Genomic DNA, 20,242 nt, shown 5'->3' with positions numbered 1-20,242 from the left:
TATCTCTACAGTCACAGTAAACCTTTAGCTGTGTTAAACAGTAAGTTAGACCTCCAATGTACAAGTATGTTTGGATTCTTTAAGCAATACTGGAGACTGAATATGTGTTTGAGTTTCTCAGCACAGTTTATTGTGCACAGAGAGGTAATGCCTGCTAGCTGGAGGATTAGATCAGTCTGTCAGATTTAGAATACATTCTATGTCTAATTGGAGAAATGCATCATAGACCACCCTCATACTTTGATATCTTTCTCTGCATTATATACAGACTCTAAAATGAAGAGGGGGTTTTGGCTTTCTTTGAGTTTTTTTTTGTTTGGGTTGTTTGTTTGTTTTACTTTTTAAATTCAGTACTAGGTAAGCCAAATTACCCTGAGTAGGTAACAGAAATGAAGCACCTCCTTACAGGGACTGTGGAGCACTTTGTCCAGCTTTTCCCATCTATCCTGCTTCCAGTGTCCTTTGTTAGCCCTGTCTGACCAATACCTGTGCAGCATGCTGGGAGGCTTGCTGGCCTTCTGGCATCTGAACTGACAGCAACAGGGTGACAGGGGCTCATAGTGATCCATCTTGGTGGAACTGTGCCCAGGGACCCAGCTGGCTCACTGAACAGTTACAGCAGCCCCTTTCTGATCTGGGGCCTTAGTGTCATGCAGTTCCTCTTTTTATTCACTGTGCATATTCCTGGTTATCATCCCATCATGACAACAGGAACTGCATACCAGAAATTGCCATGAGATGCAGTAGTCTTCTTGTAACCCCTCTACCCTCTATAGTTATGGAACATTTGAGCTTTTGTACATGTTGTAGTATGAAGTTTAAGCAGATGTTGAAACATGACAATGTTTATAAAGAAAAGTTGATGTGGCATAAGGAATTTTATTATGTAAACAAATAATCATGTTCTGTTTGAAAACAATTCCAGAGTATTTTAAAATAACAGTTAAAATTCAAGCAGGTTTTTTTCTTGAGTAAGCTGGCACAGCAGTGAAATAACCTACCTGGAACAGGAGGCCTGGACTTAGCAGCATTTTACAGGCATCTTCAACACCTGAAGAGGTACTACATTTACTACCACTCTTATCTGACCCAAGTGCAGCACTGTTTTCTCTCCACTTTTCAGGCAAGGCAAGTGGCTGTTGCACTGTTCCCACATGGAATGTTACTTCTTTGCAAGTTCCCTCTCTAGAGGTTTTCCTGCATTTATCAATTAGCATGCCTCAGAGGCATTTGGGGGTTAAGATGGCCAAGTTCCTGACAGAGGTGGTTTTCACACCTCTGCAGTGTTACAGATAGAGTAATGCAACAGTAGGAATTCCTGACTGGATGGGAAAGAGAAATGGTTCCCAGGAACGTAATGGTTATGGTGGTCTTAGGATTCTAGTCTCCCCTCAGGCCCCAAGTAGTCACTGCATTTGTCACTTGCACAGCTCCCAGATATTATGATCATGGCACTTCAGATGGGTGCTTTTTAGGAGCCCATGATCTTGGATTCACTCTCCAGTCTGGAGAGAGTCTTTCTGACAGGAGAGGAGGTATTTTGGTTGTGAATCGGTGATCAAGCCTGCATAACACTAGAGGAGAGGACAGAGTTAGGATAAGGAGCCTAGTGGTAGACCCACAGGGCAAGGCTGAATTTATGAAATACACCAAAATATTTAAGATACTTGAAAACATAGAGCAACAATTACTGTGGCAAGGACCATGTGTGATCAGCTAACATGGTCCCAGGGGATAAAGCAACTATAGTTCAATTTTTTTTAGACCAGAAGGAATTTACTGGCTAAGCAAGCAGCTCTGCCCCACAACAGCTTTGCTGTGGTGCGTTCATGGTATGCCCAGCTTAAAGCATATCCCAATAAACTTGTTCACCAAAGAATGTGCATAAATGCCTTGTTGAATCAGCCTAGGAGAAGAAAACTGCTGATGGGAACAAGGTGTCTAGTCTTTCTTCCTCTTTGCAATCCTGCCACATCTTCTACAGCAACATAAGCAACACTTGAAAAGAATGAAGACAATAGTGGCTGTACAGGTGAACAAGAATGCCAGAACATCCAGGGAGTGGTACTGGTACCAGGTGAGATGGTGAGCAGCTGGTCTCAAGTGCTTTGCTCCTTTGTGACGCATGACAAATTCAATCCAGAAGACAGCTCTGTCCAGTGGCTTAACAGGCTGGTCATGCTGTATCTTGGATAACCTTAGAGCATTCTCCTTATAGCTGGGGTTAAATAGAAGAAAAAAAAAAAACCCAAAGAGATTTTTCACTTATTTCTGAAATAAACCATTTAGCACCTGGCAGTCCTCTTGAGGACGGTAGACAGCCTTGCTTTTACTTTCATCAGTCTTATTTAAATATATTTGAAACTGGTCCAGTTTATTCCTGTATGCATAAAATTGAGCTAAGAATAGTAATAAAGCAAATATTTTGCAAAAAAAAAAGTTATTCAAAATTATTCCAGATACTCCTTTAAAAAAAAACCAACATGGAAGTATTTGCAGCATTTCTGTTCCAGTAGAATAGAGTGTACTGATTTAGGCTGGGATAGTTAACGTTCTTCATAGTAGCTGGTATGGGCTGTTCTTTGTATTTGTGCTGGAAGCAGTATTGATACAATAGCCATGTTTTCCTTACTGCTGAGCTTTTACAGAGTCAAGGCCTTTTCTGTCTTTCACACTACCCCACCAGTGAGGAGGCTGGGGCTGCACAAGGAGCTGGGAGGAGGCACAGCAACGAAAGCTGATCCCAACTGACCTAAGGGGATTCCATACTCTGTGGTGTCATGCTCATGTACCAGCTGCCATCCACGTTGTTGCAGATCACCTCCACTGTGGCTGACTCCCTCATGTACTAGATACCTCCATCAGTATGGAGGTCCATTTACTTCAGGAATTTGCAGGTTCTTACTTGAAGGAACACCTGTCCTTCACACTGGATGGGAGTTGCTGCTAAAGATTGAGGACTTCTGCATTTTTCCAATCCCTTTGTCTGTGGTCTTATTCTTAGCAAGGGATCCCAGCTGCTGGGCTTCCTTCTCTTCGAAGTCCTGACTGATAGGTACAGTAACTTAAGAATACTGCTAAGTCAGGGCTAGGAGAAAAAACTGTTATGACTACAGGCAGCTAAGACCTAATAAAACTAGAATTAGGTCCTTCAGAGGATTTACACTAGCAGAGAACTCTGAAAAGCTCATCTGAACTTTCCAACAACTATTGTTCTCAAAGCACTCATAAAATGTGGTATAAGGAAAACCAAATTATTGATCTCTCATTTTTGAGAAGTGCTGATTCTCAGAAAGGAAAATGGTTTTCATCTGAAATCCAAACTTCAGATACTGTGTTTTCCATTCCCAGAAGGGCCAGCAGAATTTCTCACATTAGCAGCCCAGGATTTTAATAACCTCAGCCTACTGTAAGGCAAGAACAAAACTCACGTGGAATTGTAAATGACTGTCTTCAGTGCATCAGCCAGGTCCTGTGACTTCATTGTATTGAAATCCACCTGAACTGCAGCTCCTTTTGCTACCATGTGAGCAAGGTTGTCGTGCTGGTCAGCAAACATGGGAATCCCAACCATTGGGATTCCGTGGTAGATGGCTTCATACAGCCCATTAGTCCCACCGTGTGTAATAAAGGCCTTTGTCAAGGGATGGCCTGGAGCAGAGAAGGAGAAGGGTGTGTTACAGCAGCTGTGGTAGGCTGCATTCACTGGGATGTGAACACAGCATAGAGGGGCCAATGCACTGCTAGAGAAGGGAGCAGCCGACCTTTGGATCAGCAGAGCTTGCATGCGTAGCTTTCACACAGTCGTAATTATTTTAAGAGAACATGTGAATCAGCACGTCCCTCCAGACTACCCCACAGTTACCTCAGCCCTACCGCTATTGTGCAGTTGTAGTTTTCACATGGCATCAGGGTCCGAACAGCCCCCTGCTTCGGCCTTGCTTAGGTCAAGCATTTTGAAGAATGAGTCCTGGAGATGAACTCCAGCAGCCAAATCCAACTCCAGAGTACATCTCTACTTTGGTATTTACTCCTGCCTATGGGTGCTTTTGAGCCCTTCAGACAACTGCCACCAAGCTCTGTAAGTCAGAGCCTTTTAGGAAACAAAGGCTCCCAAGAGCAAAGCTCTGTGGCTTAAACTGTGAAACTAAGTGTGTCCGCAAGCGTTACATGGTTTTGGCTAGAATTAACCGTTCTTGTGGAAAGAGAAAAGGAAACAGTTTTTCCAAGTGTGCAATCCATCCCAAATAGAAACAGTCTTACCAAGCAGGTCATTTTGTGGTATCCAGTCAAAAATCCTGGTGTTGGAGCCCAGAGTTTCTGGTTTTTTCCCTTTGTACCGCCAGAGGACCTTGAACAAAGGAAGAATAAGATAAACATGCTGCATGTGATATGCCTTTCTGTATTATTACATGTAATTTAGAGCTTTATCTCAAACCCCTGTACCTTTTTCCAGAATTTAGATAGCTTTGGCTGCAGTTGAACTCTTTGATTGGTTATTATGTGCTAATTATAAAAAATGCATGGAGTGATTTTTGTATTTTGGCCTGTAGACACACCTCCATGTCATTTGGTTCAGAGGAGGTGAAACACCAGAACTGTCCATGAAGTAACTTAGCAGTCTTGTCTCTCTGAGAGAGCCCTGGCTGTATCACATCCAGCAGGGATGCAGGTAAAGAACAGGCCACTCCCAGTATGAAAGGGAGTGAAAAAAACAAGGCAACTTGTTTGGGGCTTGAAAAGAAATTCACCTTTTGTGGAAGCTGGCTGAGGGCTTTGGCAATCACATTACTTTTTTCATCACTTAGGCTGTGGACCATTGACCCAAGACTGAATACGATGACACCGTGTTCCCCTGAGCTCTGAACAAATTCTTCCATTTCCTAGGAGAGGCAGAAAACATACCAGGGGCAATTACACAATGCAGATTACACAGATTTCTGTGAATAGAGAGCATAACCTTTTCATCTTATTAAGGAAATGATGGTGATATGAGCCCCTCCTGACAGAAGGGCTTGACAAAGACAGACCTGGCCCTGTGGAAAACAGTTTCTCCCAAATGAGGAGCAGGACAAGTTGAGACAGGTGACAGATGCTTTGTCTTTTTGAAAGCAAGTTTCAGGATACATTTCAAGCAGCAGGAATGAATCCTGGCATTATCATGAGCAGGCAATACATACTCTGTGACACTCTCCTTAGCATGGTCATGGTTCTGGATTTTCCTGGAACAAGTACTTTGTATTACATAGCTCTGCTGAAACCTGAGAGGGTGTTTCAGCATCCTGATCACAGATTGACCAAGTTGATGCTGTCACTTTGCTAGTCAAACAGTTCTCATTTCCTACAATGCACCACATTGCTCAAAACATTTTTTACAAATCAGACCTATAGGTTTTCCTGTTCCTTTTATTAGTATCATGTGAACTGGAGCAGTAACATGCAAAAGAGAGTGGTTATCCATTTTCCCCAAGCTCAACCCATGCTATGGGGGACTGGGAAGAGAGTTAGAAGGTTTCTTTTAATAGACAACATGCACTGAAGATGGCCTATATCTTCCAAGGCTCCTACAGGAATGATAATCTACACCAGAGCTTGTCATGTTGTTATCTTCAGTATTTGGGAGTTTCAAATTCCACCTGAATACTGTAATTCACAGCAGAGCATAGGCTGGAGATGCTCAGTGCTTTACTCCCTTTAAGATTTCTTAAACTAAGGTACAATAGAAAAGTGCTTATCACTCATCTATTTCTGCAAGTTTTAACCCTGTTTTATGTAACGAATTTGTCTTGTCACTTGATGCCTTCTGGCATCAAGTATTTCAATGTTATTATGGGCTGCAAGTCTGTGTCTTAGGATTAAATACTACATTTAAGTTCCCTGAGGTAGCACCTATTTTTTCCTAAAACAGATACTGTATTACTCTGTGCTGACATCAGCTATCCTCTTTTAAAACAGCAGGCTGTAAACCAGCCCTCCATTTGGACAAGTATGGATGGATGGTATATAAGAATGAGTTTTCCCAGGACAGGGCTTGCGTGGTTGTCTGGGAGAGAAACAGTCATTGTAACAAACCTGCCAACAGAAAAACTAGGCTGGGATACCTTTGGTAATGGTTTTGCAGGCTGGCAATGAAGTCCTCCAACAAACTCAAAGTTGGGCAGGAAAGGGCGTGGAAATTCGAAATCCCAGTATGTTCTGATTAACCAAATCTCTGCTTTCCCCATCGTCTCACACAGGGTTGTGGGCCTTCCTGTGGGCAAGGTACAAGAGGTTGACAACATGCACAGGAGTGACATTGTTTGCTCTGGATTGTGAAACAGGAGCCTTACCTTTGTCTTTTGGCACTCCCAATCAGCGTAGTTTATCAAACCATGCATAAAATGAAAACATCAACAAATCTGGATCTATTCTTTGCCCTGTCCTGTGCTCAGCTTTAGCAGGTGGCCATGAGCACAAGGTACAATCCTTAAAAGGATTTTGAACCTTCATGATTACTTTAGAGAAATACAAGCGAGAAGCATTTAGTATCTGATATAGAAGAGTAATTCTTGTAGTGCTGAATTATTACCTGAGCTTGTTGTAAAAACACAGAGAACACTTGAGAAAGAGAACAATCACAGAAAATTAAGTTCCAAATAAAATATTAATCACAAAGCAATGATCACCTATCGGGGAGGAGGAAAGTTTTTTAACAAAGTTCATTAGCATTTTTCAAATGGTGACTCATTTAGCAGCTGCACAGATAACAATAAAACACAGGTACAGACATCTCTAGTATTCTTGAGGACTGGGTCAGCTGCTTCTGACACACAGTGGGAAAAATTGGCCAACTCCATAGATACTTTTAGTGTCATTTTATGTAAAATCCAATATTTCTAGAAATCCATCTGAAAAAAAAATCTAATGATGATCTGATGTTTTATAGTTTACCATTTGGAAAAATATATATTCTTAGGTACATGATGCAAGTTTTCTTTGCAGTATTTTCTCCACAAAGTGAAACTGGGGAGTAAAAGGGTTAGAAGTATTGATAAATAGTTTTGCAAAGCCAGCCTAATGCAAGCAGGAATCAACCTAAATAAGGAGCAAGATAAAAATTATCCATAGGACATCTTCTTACACTACTTGATCAGTATAATAATCTACACCAGTAATTTTTTATTTATATTTAAATTAAAGAGCAGTGAGTCAGTTTTAAGGTTGCTGGAATGCAAATCAAGTTTTCATTACAAGTGGAGTGATATAAAGATGTAATTACATCTTTATGTGGTATTAAAAAATTAAATCTAGGGAAGAGGGACTAGTTTTCAGAGCACAGAGGCATTCTTTGCAAATGCAGGAAAAGATTGGACAGCAAAAGAAGAGATGCCCTTGTGTTTGCTGTTTACTCGTTATCTGCCTAAACTTAGATACCCTGGACAAGATTCAAAGTCCATTGAACTGAAAGGAACTCTGTTAAATGTTGAATCATGCCTGAGTTGTACTATGTTGGAGCAAAATTTTCAGATGTGTATGTAGTTTAAGGAGACTATTACAAACTCTGAATGGTGGATGAAAGGGAAAGGTGACAGCATTTATTGTTGAGAATCTGAACTCACACTCAGCATCCTGCACTATGCAGAGTTGCAAGATACTTCAGGACTGCAACCTCTGATGGCCTTTGAGAAAGAGTATTTTGAGACAACAGCATGGTAGTCCCAAAGCATTCAAAAGTCACAACCTATGCAAGAAAAGAAACCACTCAACATCTGCCTTACCTAAGACATTACTGTAGTACCCATCCCATTCATCTCGCCAAAACTTCATGAAAAATAAATCCGTGAAAATGTAAAAGAGGAAGTTCTGTAGTCTTTCCGTAAAGGACATCTGGTGTGTCAGCCCCATTGTGCTGGCAGGCACATAGGAAGGTGGGGACGGGAGCCCACCGCACAGCCGCTCTACCACATTCCCGTCAGAGAAGCGGAAGCTGTAGACAAAAGGGATCTCTAGGATTTCTGCTGCAAGCTCCCCACCTATAGACAGGGGGTCAGCAATCAGAACATCAAACTTGGCCTGCTGCAGCTTTGCTATCAGGTGAGAGTTCTTCACCAAGGTGTCACAGGTCTGCTTTGACATATTGGTAAAGACGTCCAGTTGCTCTTTCATTGTCCACATGATCTCCCAGGGGAAGAGATTAGAGGCTTCATTCATCCAGAAATTGAGGAAGTCGTCCACGGAGGCATCCAGGGTCTCCTGGCTAAAGGGGACTTGCAGCACCTCAAAAGTGAAAGGGGAGGAGGTGTCCTGGTAGTTGATGAGCAGATTGCTTGAGGGTACCAGCACAGTCACTTCATGACCCCGGAGAACGAGCTCTTGCAGAAGCACTTTCACATTGATCCAGTGACTGGCATCGGTGGGCCAGACCACCACCCTCCCACAAAAAACAGTGCTGCAGCAGCATGTATAGGCCCAGAGCAGCCAGGAGAACTTTAACCCCAACATCTCGGCATTCCACGTCCAGCTCTGGTCTGACTGAACTGGAAGCAGTTCACAGTGCCACTGTGCAAATGTTAAAAGTGGCATTTGTTTGGTGGCTAGACTGGCAAACGTGACAAGATTGGCAAACGTGACAAGATTGGCAAACGTGGCAAGAGGGAATGTCGTAACACAAAAGAGCACTCATGGGAGGGCTGGGCAAGCAGCAAATCCCGTTCTGGAATGTCCTGCAGAGCCACAGCTGATCTCAAAATTTCAGCAGCTCCTATCTGCTCACCACAAAGTGTATTTTGCAGCATGTGAAGACTAGAAGCCTTTTCCCTGTGCTGTGGTTTAATCTTAATAGGCAGCTAGGCACCACAGAGCCTCTGAATCTCCCACAGTAGGAGGAGAAAAGGAAGGGCAAAAATTAAAAAACTCGTGGATTGAGACTAAGACAACTTAAAAAAAAAAAAAGGAGGGGGGGGGGGAAATAGCAAGAAAAGCAAGTGATGCAAAAAGAACAGTTGCTCACTACCAGCCAATGCCCAGTGAGTCCCTGAGAAACAGCAGCGTGACAAACCTCTCCCCCATATCTTTTATTTTGCTGAGCACAATATCCTTATGGGCTGGGGTATCCCTTGGGTGAGTTGGGGTCAGCTGTCCCAGCTGTGTTCACTCCCAACTTCTTGTACATCTCCAGCCCCCTCGCTGGTGGGGTGGGCTAAGAGGCAGAAAAGGCCTTGACACTCTGTAAGCACTGCTCAGCCTGTGGTATCGATACTCTTTTCAGCACAAATCCATCATGCAGCTCATGCTAGCTAACAAAACAGGTATTTCACATGGAGCCTTAAATGCTAAACCCTGGAGCTCACAATAAAAAAAGAAAAACACCATAAGATTCAAACAGCTCTGGGGCTTACACAACAGACATCAAACCTTGCTTCAACCAGTGCAAGACTTTCTAATCTCTGTCATCATAATATGATAAGCAACACAAAGGCACAGCTAGGTATTCTAAGAGTAGGATACCTTGACAACTTAGCTCTCTCAGCAGAATTACCCTTACTAGTGAAATATAAATAAAAACACTTTAAAGTCTCATATTGAAATACCCATTTTATCTCTACCCTAGCAATGCATATGTCTGGCCTATTTCCTTTGAAGCATCACCTAAGCAAAAATGGAAAAACAATTATACAACTATTTTTTTTTTTTTAATTAAAAACCACTTACAAATAAATATAACTGTAATCGTTTTTCAGACACTTTCAGAAAAGCAAAGAACCATGTCTCTGCAGAGGGCCTTTTATCACTGTGAATTGGGGCTCATCTAATCTCCCAGATTTTTAAAGGTCCAGAGAAGGATATTATCTCTAATTTTGAGACAAGGTAGCAAATAAGAAGTGTGCTATAGGAGAAAAAGTACTAGTGTTTGTTGGATATATAGTATTTTACTGTTCTTAGTGTTGGTCATGATTCATCTGTGAATATGACTAATGAGCCCTGTTTCAAGTGCTTTAGCAATGTTATTTACATATCTTGGAAGTACTTGTACAGACTTAGCTCTACCACTGTAGCATATCAGGATTAACAGGCAATGTTTGTACTTGCCTGCATTGATTGACTTGATGCAGGAATTTTAAAGGAAGGAGAGTGAATTTGGGGCTGTCTTGCTCTTGATTTGTGCCTTAACCTCTCATCTCTGGGTATTTACTCTTGTGTGCACAGCAGATGTAATTTCTGGAAAGAGAGCAGTCTTACCTAAAACTTCACTGTAGTATTGATCCCAGTTTGCCCAGAGAATGTAATGAAATACAAAATCTTGCAGAGTGTAGCCGAGGTTGTTTTTTAGTCTTTGCCAGAAGGTCATCTTATCAGTTAGGCTGGTTAGGGTGGTTGGTACGTAGGACGGAGGTGATGGGAGTGTTCCACAGAGCCGCTCCACCGTGTTGCCCATGGAGAACCGGAACGTATACACAAAGGGGATACCCAGCTTCTCAGCAACCAGCTCCCCACTGGGAAATAGTGGGTCTGCCAAAAGGAGGTCGAAGGCAGATGCCCTCAGTCTTTCCATCAGGGCCTCATTCTTCACAACTCCATCACAAATGGTTTTGGTTATGTTCTTCATCTGCGATAGCATTTGAACCATCTTGTAACTACTTTTCCAGATAGGTAGCTCTCTCTCCTCATAAAAAAAAAAATAAAACAGTTTATCCATTAAGTCAGTCATCTCCTTTTTGGTGATTGGCACCTCAATCACCTCAAACTGGAAGGGTGAGGGCTTGGTGGGATTGATGATGAGGAAGCACGGAGGCAGCAGCACGGTCACCTCGTGGCCCCGGGCCACCAGCTCCTGTAGTATGTGCTCCATGTTCAGCCAGTGGCTGTTGTCAGCTGGCCAGACCAAAACCTTCCCCCCGGACCCCCAGCCCAACACAGCCAGCAGCACCAGCGCTGCCACCTCCTTCCCTGCCATAGCCTGCCCTGTGTGGCAATGCCTCTGTGGCCTTCCTTCACCGGGAGCAGTGGCACTCCTGAGGTGGGCTGGGCATGCATGACACTGCCTTGATCCCAAGGGCAGGGAGCCAAAGGTAGGCGGCGTGAAATCCTGTACTGGATAATAGCATGTTTAATGTCATGTTTTCCTAGGGCACAAAAAAGGTGACTGGCATCAGCTGGCACCCTCTGTTAGTAAACAGCTTGCTGAAGCTGGAAGATGTGATTCCTCTGGAGCAGCAGAGAGTCTTCAGCCCTGGGGGGCTCTCCAGCAAGGTTTGTATCCTGTTGGTAATCCCATCTCTCCTGCCCATCTAACTACAGGTTCTGTGTTACTTGTTTGGTAGAAGAGGTGACTTTTTCATTCTTCTGGCTCTTTGAAACACAGCTGGGTGGGCAGCAGAGATGTTCACTGACTATGTGGGCAATTTTTGCTTTTATAAAGCCACTAAGCATTCCTTTAGAGCACACTTAAAGGGTTGATCTGGGGCTGCAGCCCAAGAGTTGCATCTCAAATGCATGAAACTACACAGCAAATTACTCCAATATCAGAGTAAGACTGTCCTCATGTGAAGTTGACTCTTACAGAGCACCGTGGGAGACCAGGAGGGGATAGTGCAGGCTTCCTGCCTGCCACGAAGAGCCAATTATGCACTATAAATTGAACAAGAAAATCCATCAAACAGTTTAATTTATATGGTCCCTCCTGATGTGCAGTTAAGAAATACTGTATGTTCTCTTTTATGTACAAAAAATCATTATTACAGGGTTTCTGCCCAGTGCTGTTACACAATGGTTTCCTAATGTTGTTATCCAAGGCTTTTGGTATAGTTTCCATGCTGTCTAGACACCCCTTCTGGGACAAAAATGTGGGTCATGGAAACAGCTGGACTGTGAGGAGCCAAACTGATACCTCATGTACTGTACACATGACACCAGCTTGGTGTACTTGTGGAGTCTTGCATCACGCAGGTATTTGCAGGCAATTGAACCCTGAGAGATTTGCAAGAGGTCTTTTTGAAGAGCTCAGTGGGAAGGTAGTAGAAATGACATGTGATTAATAATACACATGTTTTTCTACCTGATCACTCAAAACAGTCCAGAAGAAAAGCCTGCAGAGAAAGGTTTGTTGTTTTCTGTTTTCTGTTTGCTTTGTGGGTAGGGGGGGTATGATCTAAATAAAACTTATTTTGTTCAGAGAGAATTGGTTCTATATGACCAGTGACATAAGTGAAGTCTCTATTACAAGGCCACAATGCACTTAAATATTGCTACTGAGGATGACAGGGCTGGCTTGTAATTCACCAGCTCTCCCCTCCTTGTTATGGTCCTCTGGATGCAGAAGATGGCTCTGATCTTGGCTGCTTTCTTTGCTAGCAGTCACCCTTCCTGAGTGCCCTGTATGGTGTGGAAGTCATATCGAACTCCGTACTACAATTATGACAAAAGTCAAATCCATCAATTGGAATGACCCTGATCCTGTCTCTATGCAATGGCATAGCAGCACAGCACCCTGACTGCTTGTGGTTCCAGTCTTTTTAGGGACACAGTGACAAACTCTTGCTGACCCTTCTCTTGACTTTGTTACCCTGGTGGGTTCCTAGCTCTGGAGATCGCAAGGACAGACTGTATAACGAGAAGTGAAGTACCAGAAGGCTTACCTAAGACCTTGCTGTAGTAGGAATCCCAGTGTCCCCAGTAGCTCTGGAAAACATAGTCTTGCAGGTGGTAAGACACAAAGTTTTTTACTCTCTCCCCAAAAGACATGCGGTCAGTGAGCTCAGACAGGGCTGCAGGCGTGTAGGATGGTGGGGCAGGGATCTTGCCACAGTGTCTTTCCAGAGTGAAGGCTGGGGAGAAACGTAGCGAGTAGACAAAGGGAATGCCCAGCTTGAGAGCCACGAGTTCCCCACAGGGGGTCACTGCGTCTGACAGCAGCAGGTCAAAGCCAGAGCCCTGCAGACGAGCCATCAGCTCCTGGTTGGTCAGCACTGCGTCGCACATCATCTTGTTCATCTTCTGCCAGTTTACGGACAGTCTTCCCAGCTCCTTGTAAAACTGCCAGAAGGTCAAGATGGTTGGCCTGTTGTTGAGCCATAGATCCACTATTTCATTAAGCAGGGTCTCAGGTAAATCTTTCTCATAGGGCACATTATATATCTCAAACTTCTCCGTAGTCTTAGGCTTGGGTTCAATGAAGAGGGTCACGTTGGGTACCAGGATGGTAAAACTGTGCCCACGGCGGATGAGCTCCTGTACCATTACATTCATGTTCAGCCAGTGGCTGCCTTCTGTTGGCCAAACCAGTATCTTCCCACAGAAGACAGGCCCTAGAGCAACCTGAAAAAGGAGCAGCTGGAGGTATTTCTTTGAGCCGGTTGCTTTCATGGCCATAGCAGAGTGAAGGGCTAGATAGTCTGGGAATTTTCCCTTCCAGCTGGGAGTTCTGCACCTCTGTGTTGTGTTTGATGGCTCCTTACTAGCACTCTTAGCAGAAGTGAGACTTTGCTGTTGCACAGGTAGTGCCTTTATAACCTGTGTTTCATCTGAGCTCTGGGAAAAAAAAAAAAAAAGTTTAGTGATTCATTTTTCACTTTCTGCCTTCTACCCTGTTAGCTTCTCACTGAGGGAGTTCAATTCTCCTGTTAGGAGGATGACAGCAATCCTCCCTGCTTTCAAAGGAGCCAGTCCCCTGGATGCCAGCCCTGAGACTCAAACAAATCCCTTACATTTTTGACATGAACTAGCAATGCCAGAGGAAGACCAAGGAATAAGAGGCCACAGGGCTGACTTGAAAGTGTCATCTTTTTTCACAGTGTGATGCTAAAAGTGCTGATATTTCTTATGCTGAGAGAAGTCAACAAATCCTTCCTTTGGTTGATGATAATGCCAATAATAACATGCAATTTGTTATAATAGGTCACTGGTAGCTTCCAACTGTTCCCAGACAACAATGGACAGTGAGTCCATTGCTACTACCTGTGACACATCACCACCAACCTGGTCATGTTGTGGGCTCAGTTCGGGTGGTCTGGGCCTCTTCTGGGCTCTAAAGGTGCTAAAGAGCAAAACCTACGTCATCTGGGATGGCTCTCACTTGGAAAGTTGTCCCTTGAATATAAACACCATGCCTGGAAGCAGTTCTTTAACCACCTGGAACCAAAATTACAACTAAAACCCACACATACAACGATAAACTCAATCCAACACAATTTGGGGAACAAATGCCATGCAGCAAAAAACTCTTACCTAGCAGAGTCTTCCGAGGTACATAAACATTGTGCTCTGAGTTGCAAAGTGCAATATGCTACACCTGTTTGCTGCTTTTCCTTGCTGCTCCCCTCCTCTGTGCCTCTGGGCTGCTCCAGCAGGATTGGTTATCAGGCAGAAGGAGCTTAAGTAAGTTAGCCTCTGAACTGGACTTTTCAAAAGGAGGAAGCAATAAAATACGGGATGATGGCAACAAGGCATGTATTCTGTACTTATTCATTGCTTTGTTATGCTCTGGGAATTTAATGGTTGAGATGGTATTTCCCTTGCCAGGATATACTATAATGTTATTACAGAGCCAGGTTCTTAGGAAGACTTTGTATGCTAGAGATAAGAAATATGGTGTCTGGCTGCTAAAAATACTTTTTCACTCCCTTTAGGGTCCTAGGTGGCAAAACAAAATTGTTTGTTACATAGTAGATACGTTTATAAACTGTCAACAGGAACAAAGAGTGAATCTTGTGGTTTGCTTGCAGAGGTTTTCTAAAGTTGGTGCTGTCTGTGCGGGTTTCCAAAAGTTGGTATGTTACCTGTGTTGGCTCTGTGGCCCTTGATTCTGGAGATCTAGGCAAGTGTTTAATAACCTGAAAATATAGGAATCTAAAGGTGCATTTCAATGATTTTTAAGTATTGTCCATAATATTCAACAGGGTTTTTTCTCAACGCTCAGAATCCAGGACTATTATGCCAGCATGTTTCAACCACATTTTGTCCTTACAGCCAGAAATTTCACTACAGTCTCTCCACATCTTTGTATCCAGAGTAAGAATTTTTTTTTTCAGTCTAATTTAGCTTATTTTATGAAGTCCCATAAGAAACTTCTAGATTTCCCAGCAACTATTGAAAGGCCATGTTCATATGGGCTAGAGCAGATCACAGAACCATAGAATATGTTGAGCTGGAAGGGACCCACAAGGATCATTGAAGTCCAACTCCTGCCCCTGCAGAGGACAGCCCCAAGAATAACACTATGCCTGAGAGCATTGTCCAAATTCTTCTTGAACTCCCTCAGGCTTGGTGCTGTGACCACTTCCCTGGATAAAAACTTAGATGGGAACTTGTTTTTTTGTTTCCAACCCCTTAGTATCACAGCAAATTAGAGCAATTGCCAGGGGAACCAAAGAGTTAAAATTGTTTTGTTTCCATGGCCAGCTCTAAAGATGATACTCAGATTACTCAGATCAGAGAAGACAAGCATTTTGAGAGGATTAAAGTACAAAATCCAGCGCTTGAGAGAGAAATGAGGCAGAAGAAACTAGATGGTGTTAAGTGCCTGTATTTCACACATTTGACATTACTAAGAGAAGTGCTATAGGCAGTGATGCAACCTCCAGCCTTGTTAAAAAACAACAGGCTTTTCAAGGCTAAGGCCCTCATGCAAAAGTTAGGCAATGCATACTGATGTTTTCCACACGCGGGTCTCTTCACCCCTGTGCTGGCTGGCTGGGGGTTGCAGTGTGCATGGCACTTTGATTTCTAGGAAACCTCCATGCCAGCCAGCACCTCAGAAATTCAGGGCCAGAGTGGAAAAGGGAAGCTTTTGCCCTGAAGAAGCACCAAATGACTCTGTGCTTTCCCTTTCACTTAATGCAATGAAGCAGCTTCTGGTCTGAAAGCAGACTTTCAAAAGTCTTCACTAGGTTGTGTTGGGTTTTGTTTGTTTTTTTGGGTTTTTTTGGGGGGGAGGGGGGGGTGTTGGCAAGGGGAAGGGACTATACTGGATTGGGAAAATTTCAAAGTTGGCTCATCCCTACAGGCAGAGGTGACAGGATTGAGCAATTCTGCATAGTCACATATGCGTGCGCTCAGTAAAAGCACATGTGCTTTGTAATCCCCAGGGTATGGGTAAACTCCAGCAAAAGTTAACAGCCTCAGCATGACCATCTTTCTTGAATAAATTGTATTTTTTCTACTCTGCACTGCTACTGCAGGATGAAAAAAACAGGGTAGGTTTATAGCATTGCACTTGGATTTTTTGATTCAGTTTAAGATTCTATGAGCTCTTCACTGCTGCTGTAATGCTGCAGGGGCGCCTTGGCAGGTAAACAGCAGAAACCAGGGTGGCTGGCACGGGAGCCATTTCCACTCTGCAAAGCCAAAACATTAAAGAAATGAGAGAAGGTTAAGGCCAAGCTTGGTGTCCCTGCTAGGAGTCTGCATCGTTGTGGAAGAATAAGTGCTGCACCCTCTCCTTGTCAGTGAGGAGCAGCAGCGGACTTGCCCTAGCTCCCTGCAGATGTGGCACACTCCTGTCTTGACAGCATCTGTCCAAACTCCCAGGGAAAGCTGCACGCTATGGTGACGGGCAAATCTGCAAATCCCATGGGTATGGACATGATGAGACTCATCTAGACCAACCCAAAAAGGAGGAGTTGCTCTCTCCATTCCACCTTTTCATGAATATTTGCTGCTCGTGCTGTCATGGCAAGCCTTTCCACGTGACTTTCCCAGTCATCCTGCCGATCGTTTGTTTTAGTGGGAGAGTTTGCTGCTGGAGCAGGAAGGAGCTAGGCAAAGACCAGGCAGGCTGCAATGGCCGGGGTCACCAGGCACCGTTCCTGCCCAGGGAGCAGCAGTGATAGCACCAGAGGGCACCGCGGCCATCGCTGCACCCACTGCTGGGAACAGGGGTCCCAACTGCGGGGACAGGAGCACATCCAGAGCCCCAGCAAGGACAGGGGTGCCAACAGCATGCCAGCATCACCCAGAGCAAGCACTTCTTCCCTTGTCTCAGTACCCCTGAGGAGCAGGGAACTGGAGCTGAACACTGCCCTCACCTCCCTCTCACCAACCCTGGGTATATTGCAGGAGACCCCAGAGCAGGGGAAGGTTTAGGGGTTCTGACTGCACTCCAAAGTACCCCAAACCCACCACCCAGGACCCCCACATGTGCAGCTCTGCACAGTTGAGCATGGGCAGAGCACCCAGGCACACCCGTCTCACCTAATACCTGCTGCTCTGCGCCGGGAGAGTGACGCTGGGATGGTGACACCAGCAGGGTGACAACGGGAGGGTGACAGCAGCAGTTTTTAAGGGCAGAGAGGCAGGGCGCTGAGGGCAGTAATGTTTACCAATGCTGTAGCTGCAGGGAGGGAGGAGCGAGTGCAGGGAGAAACCAGCAGCCACTGACCTGCAGGCAAAGCCACAGAGGACATCTCCAGCCCCACGAGTACTGCTCTTCCCCACAGATCCCAGGCCACATCCCACTGTATGAGAGGGGGGAGGAACCCAACGTGTTCCCACATGCAGTTTTGTCAAAACCTTCTGCAATTCCATGAGCTGCTAATGGCAATTCTCCCACCACAGCAGCTGAGGGGAGCACCACACCTGCCTGTCCCCAACCTAAGAAGTGGACAGCAGCCCCAGGGGCACTGCTGGGTTGGGAGCAGCAGAGGCGCAGGACAGTGAGCACCCCATGGCAGGGTCAAGAAGCACATTTTATTTCTCTCCAGCAGTTCCAGGGGAGAGGAAGCAACGGCAGCAGTGCCACCACAGCACAGGATGAATTTGGGGTACGTCCGGTGGTGTCCCCTCAAATCTGAGTGCGGAAGCACAGGTCGGTGCCTGACATCTTCTGCGCATAGTCCTGGTCAAAGCGCTCGTTCTGCGCCACGGTGAAGTGGTTCTTCCAGTCTCCAGTGGTGCCTGTGGCCAGGCGAGATGGGGCTCAGCAGGGGCCGGGGCAGACAGTGCTCCAGAAGCCCCCGCAGCCACTCACCTTTGCGCATGAAGGGCGACACGCTGTGGTCCATGATGTCAGACGGCACCCTGGTGTAGTTGGTGGCAGGGTTGTCCCGCATGGCCTCGAAGGACGTGTGTCGGGTGATGGTGTCCAGCGCCGCATCCGACAGCTTCTGCCCCAGGAACTGGGCCACCTTGGCAACCTCCCGGCGGAGGTCCTGTGCGACACAGGCCAACACTCACCCCTCCTGCCACCCCCAGAGCCCACACCACCATCCCCCCTGCCCCATCACCTCCTTCAAGTCCTCGTAGAAGAGGTAGAGAATGGGGTGATCCTTCCTGCGCTCCCAGTAGCCCTTGACGTGGTCGTACCAGGAACCATAGGCCACTGCATGGGGAGAGCAGTCAGGAGGTGACAGTCCCCTGCAGGGTCCCCTGCATGCACTCAGGGCTGCCCTGCCCCACCTCTGCCAGCCATGAACTCCTCCAGGTATTGGGCCCATGTCCCAGGGTGCGGCAGCAACTTGTTCATCAAATCAAAGTGGTAGTAGGAGACAGCCACGTCCTTGGCGTTGCGTCCCACATAGATCATCTGCAGATGGCCATGGGCATATGAGGGGCAGCCCCAGGACCCCCAACAGGGAGGACGCTCCAGCTCCTAGCACTCCCATGAACACTTAAGGTGCTGGAGGGAGCAGTGGAGATTCCTGTCTCATGGGAACAGGGCTGCTGCAATTCCCTCCAGGGTAGGGACAACTGTTGGGTGTTACCTTGCAGTGGTTTTCCCAGAAGGATTTGGGCAGGATATGTGCTGGCAGGTGAGTCTTCACCACGCGGGGTGAGGCCATGGTGGCCAGTATGTCTGTTCCTGAGGGACCCCAGAGCACTTCCTCAGTGGGCCCTTGGCAAAGACCCTTGGGACTCAGCCCCTGTGGGGTCCCCCTGCACCTCACTACCTGCTGCCATCTTCCCAGGGGCAGAGAACTCCAGCATGGGCACTCTCTTGCTGATAATGTCCCGCTTGCACTTCTCAGGATCTCCGCCTTGCAGGATCATATCCACAATCTCGCTGACCCAGGTGGTGCCTGGGGAAAGGAACCCATAAAGGGGAGCAGCCAGGGCAGCATCGGGTTTCTCAGCAGTAATAATCCCTCAGACCTCAACCAGATGCCATCGGGGAAAAGGGAAATCCTACACAACTCTGTCCAGACAGCCCCTAAATGTGCTGCATACACCCAGGCAGGGGGTATGAACAATACACTTGCCCAGCCAGTACCAGCACATCTGGTTGCCTTGGGGATGCTCACCAGATTTGGGGTAGGTGATCACCATGATGTCCTCAGGGCGGCTCTGGAAACTGTCAACCCGTTCCCAGTTGTGGGCAAAGGCATTGACCATGGGGATGCCGTGCACTGTGAGCCAGGGCTGACGCAGGTAGGTGTCTGAATCGGCCATCCTGCTGGGGACAGGGACGTGGCAGGGCTGGCTGAGGAGGGGAGGCCCCCCACACCCTCTCAGGGCAGCCACCAGCCAGGGCAGCCTGGTCACCTGGCACTGTGCCTGCTCAGGGAACGGCAGCGATAGCATCAGAGCACAGACCAGAGGTCACTGCGGCCATCACTGCACCCACTGCTGGGAAAAGTCTCCCAACTGCAGGGACAGGAGCACACCCAGAGCCCCAGCAAGGACAGGGGTGCCAACAGCATGCCAGCATCACCCAGACCTAGGGGACTAAACCAGAACATCACCTCTTCCCTTGCCTCAGCACCCCTGGAGAGCAGGGAACTGGGTCCCTGGGGATACTACAGGAGACCACAGGTCAGGGGAAGGTGTGGGGCTGCTGATTGCACACAAACCCAAAATGCCCCAAACCCACCACCCTGGACCCTGCAGCATGTAGCTCTGTGTGACTGAGCATGGGCAGAGCACCGACAGGGCACCCCAGGACACCCGTCTCACCTAAAGACCTGCTGCTCTGCGCCGGGAGAGTGATGCCGGGACGGTGACTCCAGGAGGGTGACAGCAGAGGACAGGGAGATCGGGGCCTCCCTCGCAGCGGTAATTGCAGGAAGGAGAAGGAAAGAGGCAGGGCGCTGAGGGCAGTAATGTTTGCCAACCCAGCAGATGTGGGGAGGGAGGAGCGAGTGCAGGGAGAAACCGGCAGCCACTGACCTGCAGACAGGGTCACAGAGGACACCTCAGCCCCACAGGTCCCAGGCCACATCCCACTGTGTGAGAGGGGGGAGGACACCTCTCACTGCCCACACCCACCCAACATGCTCCCCATACACAGATTTGCCAAAACCTTCTGCAATCCCACGAGCTGCTAATGGCAATT

At 46.5% G+C, this 20,242-nt stretch overlaps 2 protein-coding genes across 4 annotated transcripts; both read right to left on the bottom strand.

The window, feature by feature from the left end:
- Positions 1-859: 859 nt before the first annotated feature.
- LOC121360229 (UDP-glucuronosyltransferase 2A2-like) lies at positions 860-13,347 on the bottom strand. 2 transcript variants are annotated; one of them, XM_041479911.1, is made up of 6 exons: positions 12,615-13,347; positions 6,102-6,250; positions 4,752-4,883; positions 4,264-4,351; positions 3,432-3,651; positions 860-2,218 (listed from the first exon to the last, which is right to left on the bottom strand). In XM_041479911.1, the coding sequence occupies exons 1-6, from the start codon at positions 13,345-13,347 to the stop codon at positions 1,942-1,944; spliced, it is 1,599 nt and encodes a 532-aa protein (XP_041335845.1). In that variant the 3' UTR covers positions 860-1,941. The 2 variants fall into 2 exon arrangements, with proteins under 2 accessions (XP_041335845.1, XP_041335846.1); XM_041479912.1 differs by lacking the exon at positions 12,615-13,347 and adding an exon at positions 7,758-8,481.
- Positions 13,348-17,659: 4,312 nt separating this feature from the next.
- LOC121360333 (sulfotransferase family cytosolic 1B member 1-like) lies at positions 17,660-19,359 on the bottom strand. 2 transcript variants are annotated; one of them, XM_041480100.1, is made up of 7 exons: positions 19,212-19,359; positions 18,861-18,989; positions 18,675-18,772; positions 18,370-18,496; positions 18,198-18,292; positions 17,942-18,122; positions 17,660-17,868 (listed from the first exon to the last, which is right to left on the bottom strand). In XM_041480100.1, exons 1-7 carry the CDS (start codon positions 19,357-19,359, stop codon positions 17,756-17,758), a joined length of 891 nt encoding a protein of 296 aa, XP_041336034.1. In that variant the 3' UTR covers positions 17,660-17,755. The 2 variants fall into 2 exon arrangements, with proteins under 2 accessions (XP_041336034.1, XP_041336036.1); XM_041480102.1 differs by having other exon boundaries at positions 18,675-18,766; positions 19,212-19,339.
- Positions 19,360-20,242: the final 883 nt, after the last annotated feature.

Source organism: Pyrgilauda ruficollis, unplaced genomic scaffold (genome assembly GCF_017590135.1).
Source record: "Pyrgilauda ruficollis isolate IOZ18807 unplaced genomic scaffold, ASM1759013v1 scaffold5, whole genome shotgun sequence".
Classification (NCBI taxonomy): Eukaryota; Metazoa; Chordata; class Aves; order Passeriformes; family Passeridae; genus Pyrgilauda; species Pyrgilauda ruficollis.
This window is presented reverse-complemented; position numbering and strand designations above follow the sequence as displayed.

Bases quoted from the DNA above. Each gene is read 5' to 3' on its own strand.
- LOC121360229 (XM_041479911.1), bottom strand. From the start codon at position 13,347: ATGGCCATGAAAGCAACCGGCTCAAAGAAATACCTCCAGCTGCTCCTT. The intron at 4,884-6,101 runs GTATCCCAGCCT...TGCCTCTCCTAG, and splicing joins CTGCAAAACCATTACCAAAG to GAAATGGAAGAATTTGTTCA. The intron at 4,352-4,751 runs GTGAATTTCTTT...CCTTTGTTCAAG, and splicing joins TCAGCCAGCTTCCACAAAAG to GTCCTCTGGCGGTACAAAGG.
- LOC121360333 (XM_041480100.1), bottom strand. From the start codon at position 19,359: ATGGCCGATTCAGACACCTACCTGCGTCAGCCCTGGCTCACAGTGCAC. The intron at 18,123-18,197 runs GTGATGGGGCAG...TGTGTCGCACAG, and splicing joins TCTACGAGGACTTGAAGGAG to GACCTCCGCCGGGAGGTTGC. The intron at 17,869-17,941 runs GTGAGTGGCTGC...GCCTGGCCACAG, and splicing joins GTCGCCCTTCATGCGCAAAG to GCACCACTGGAGACTGGAAG.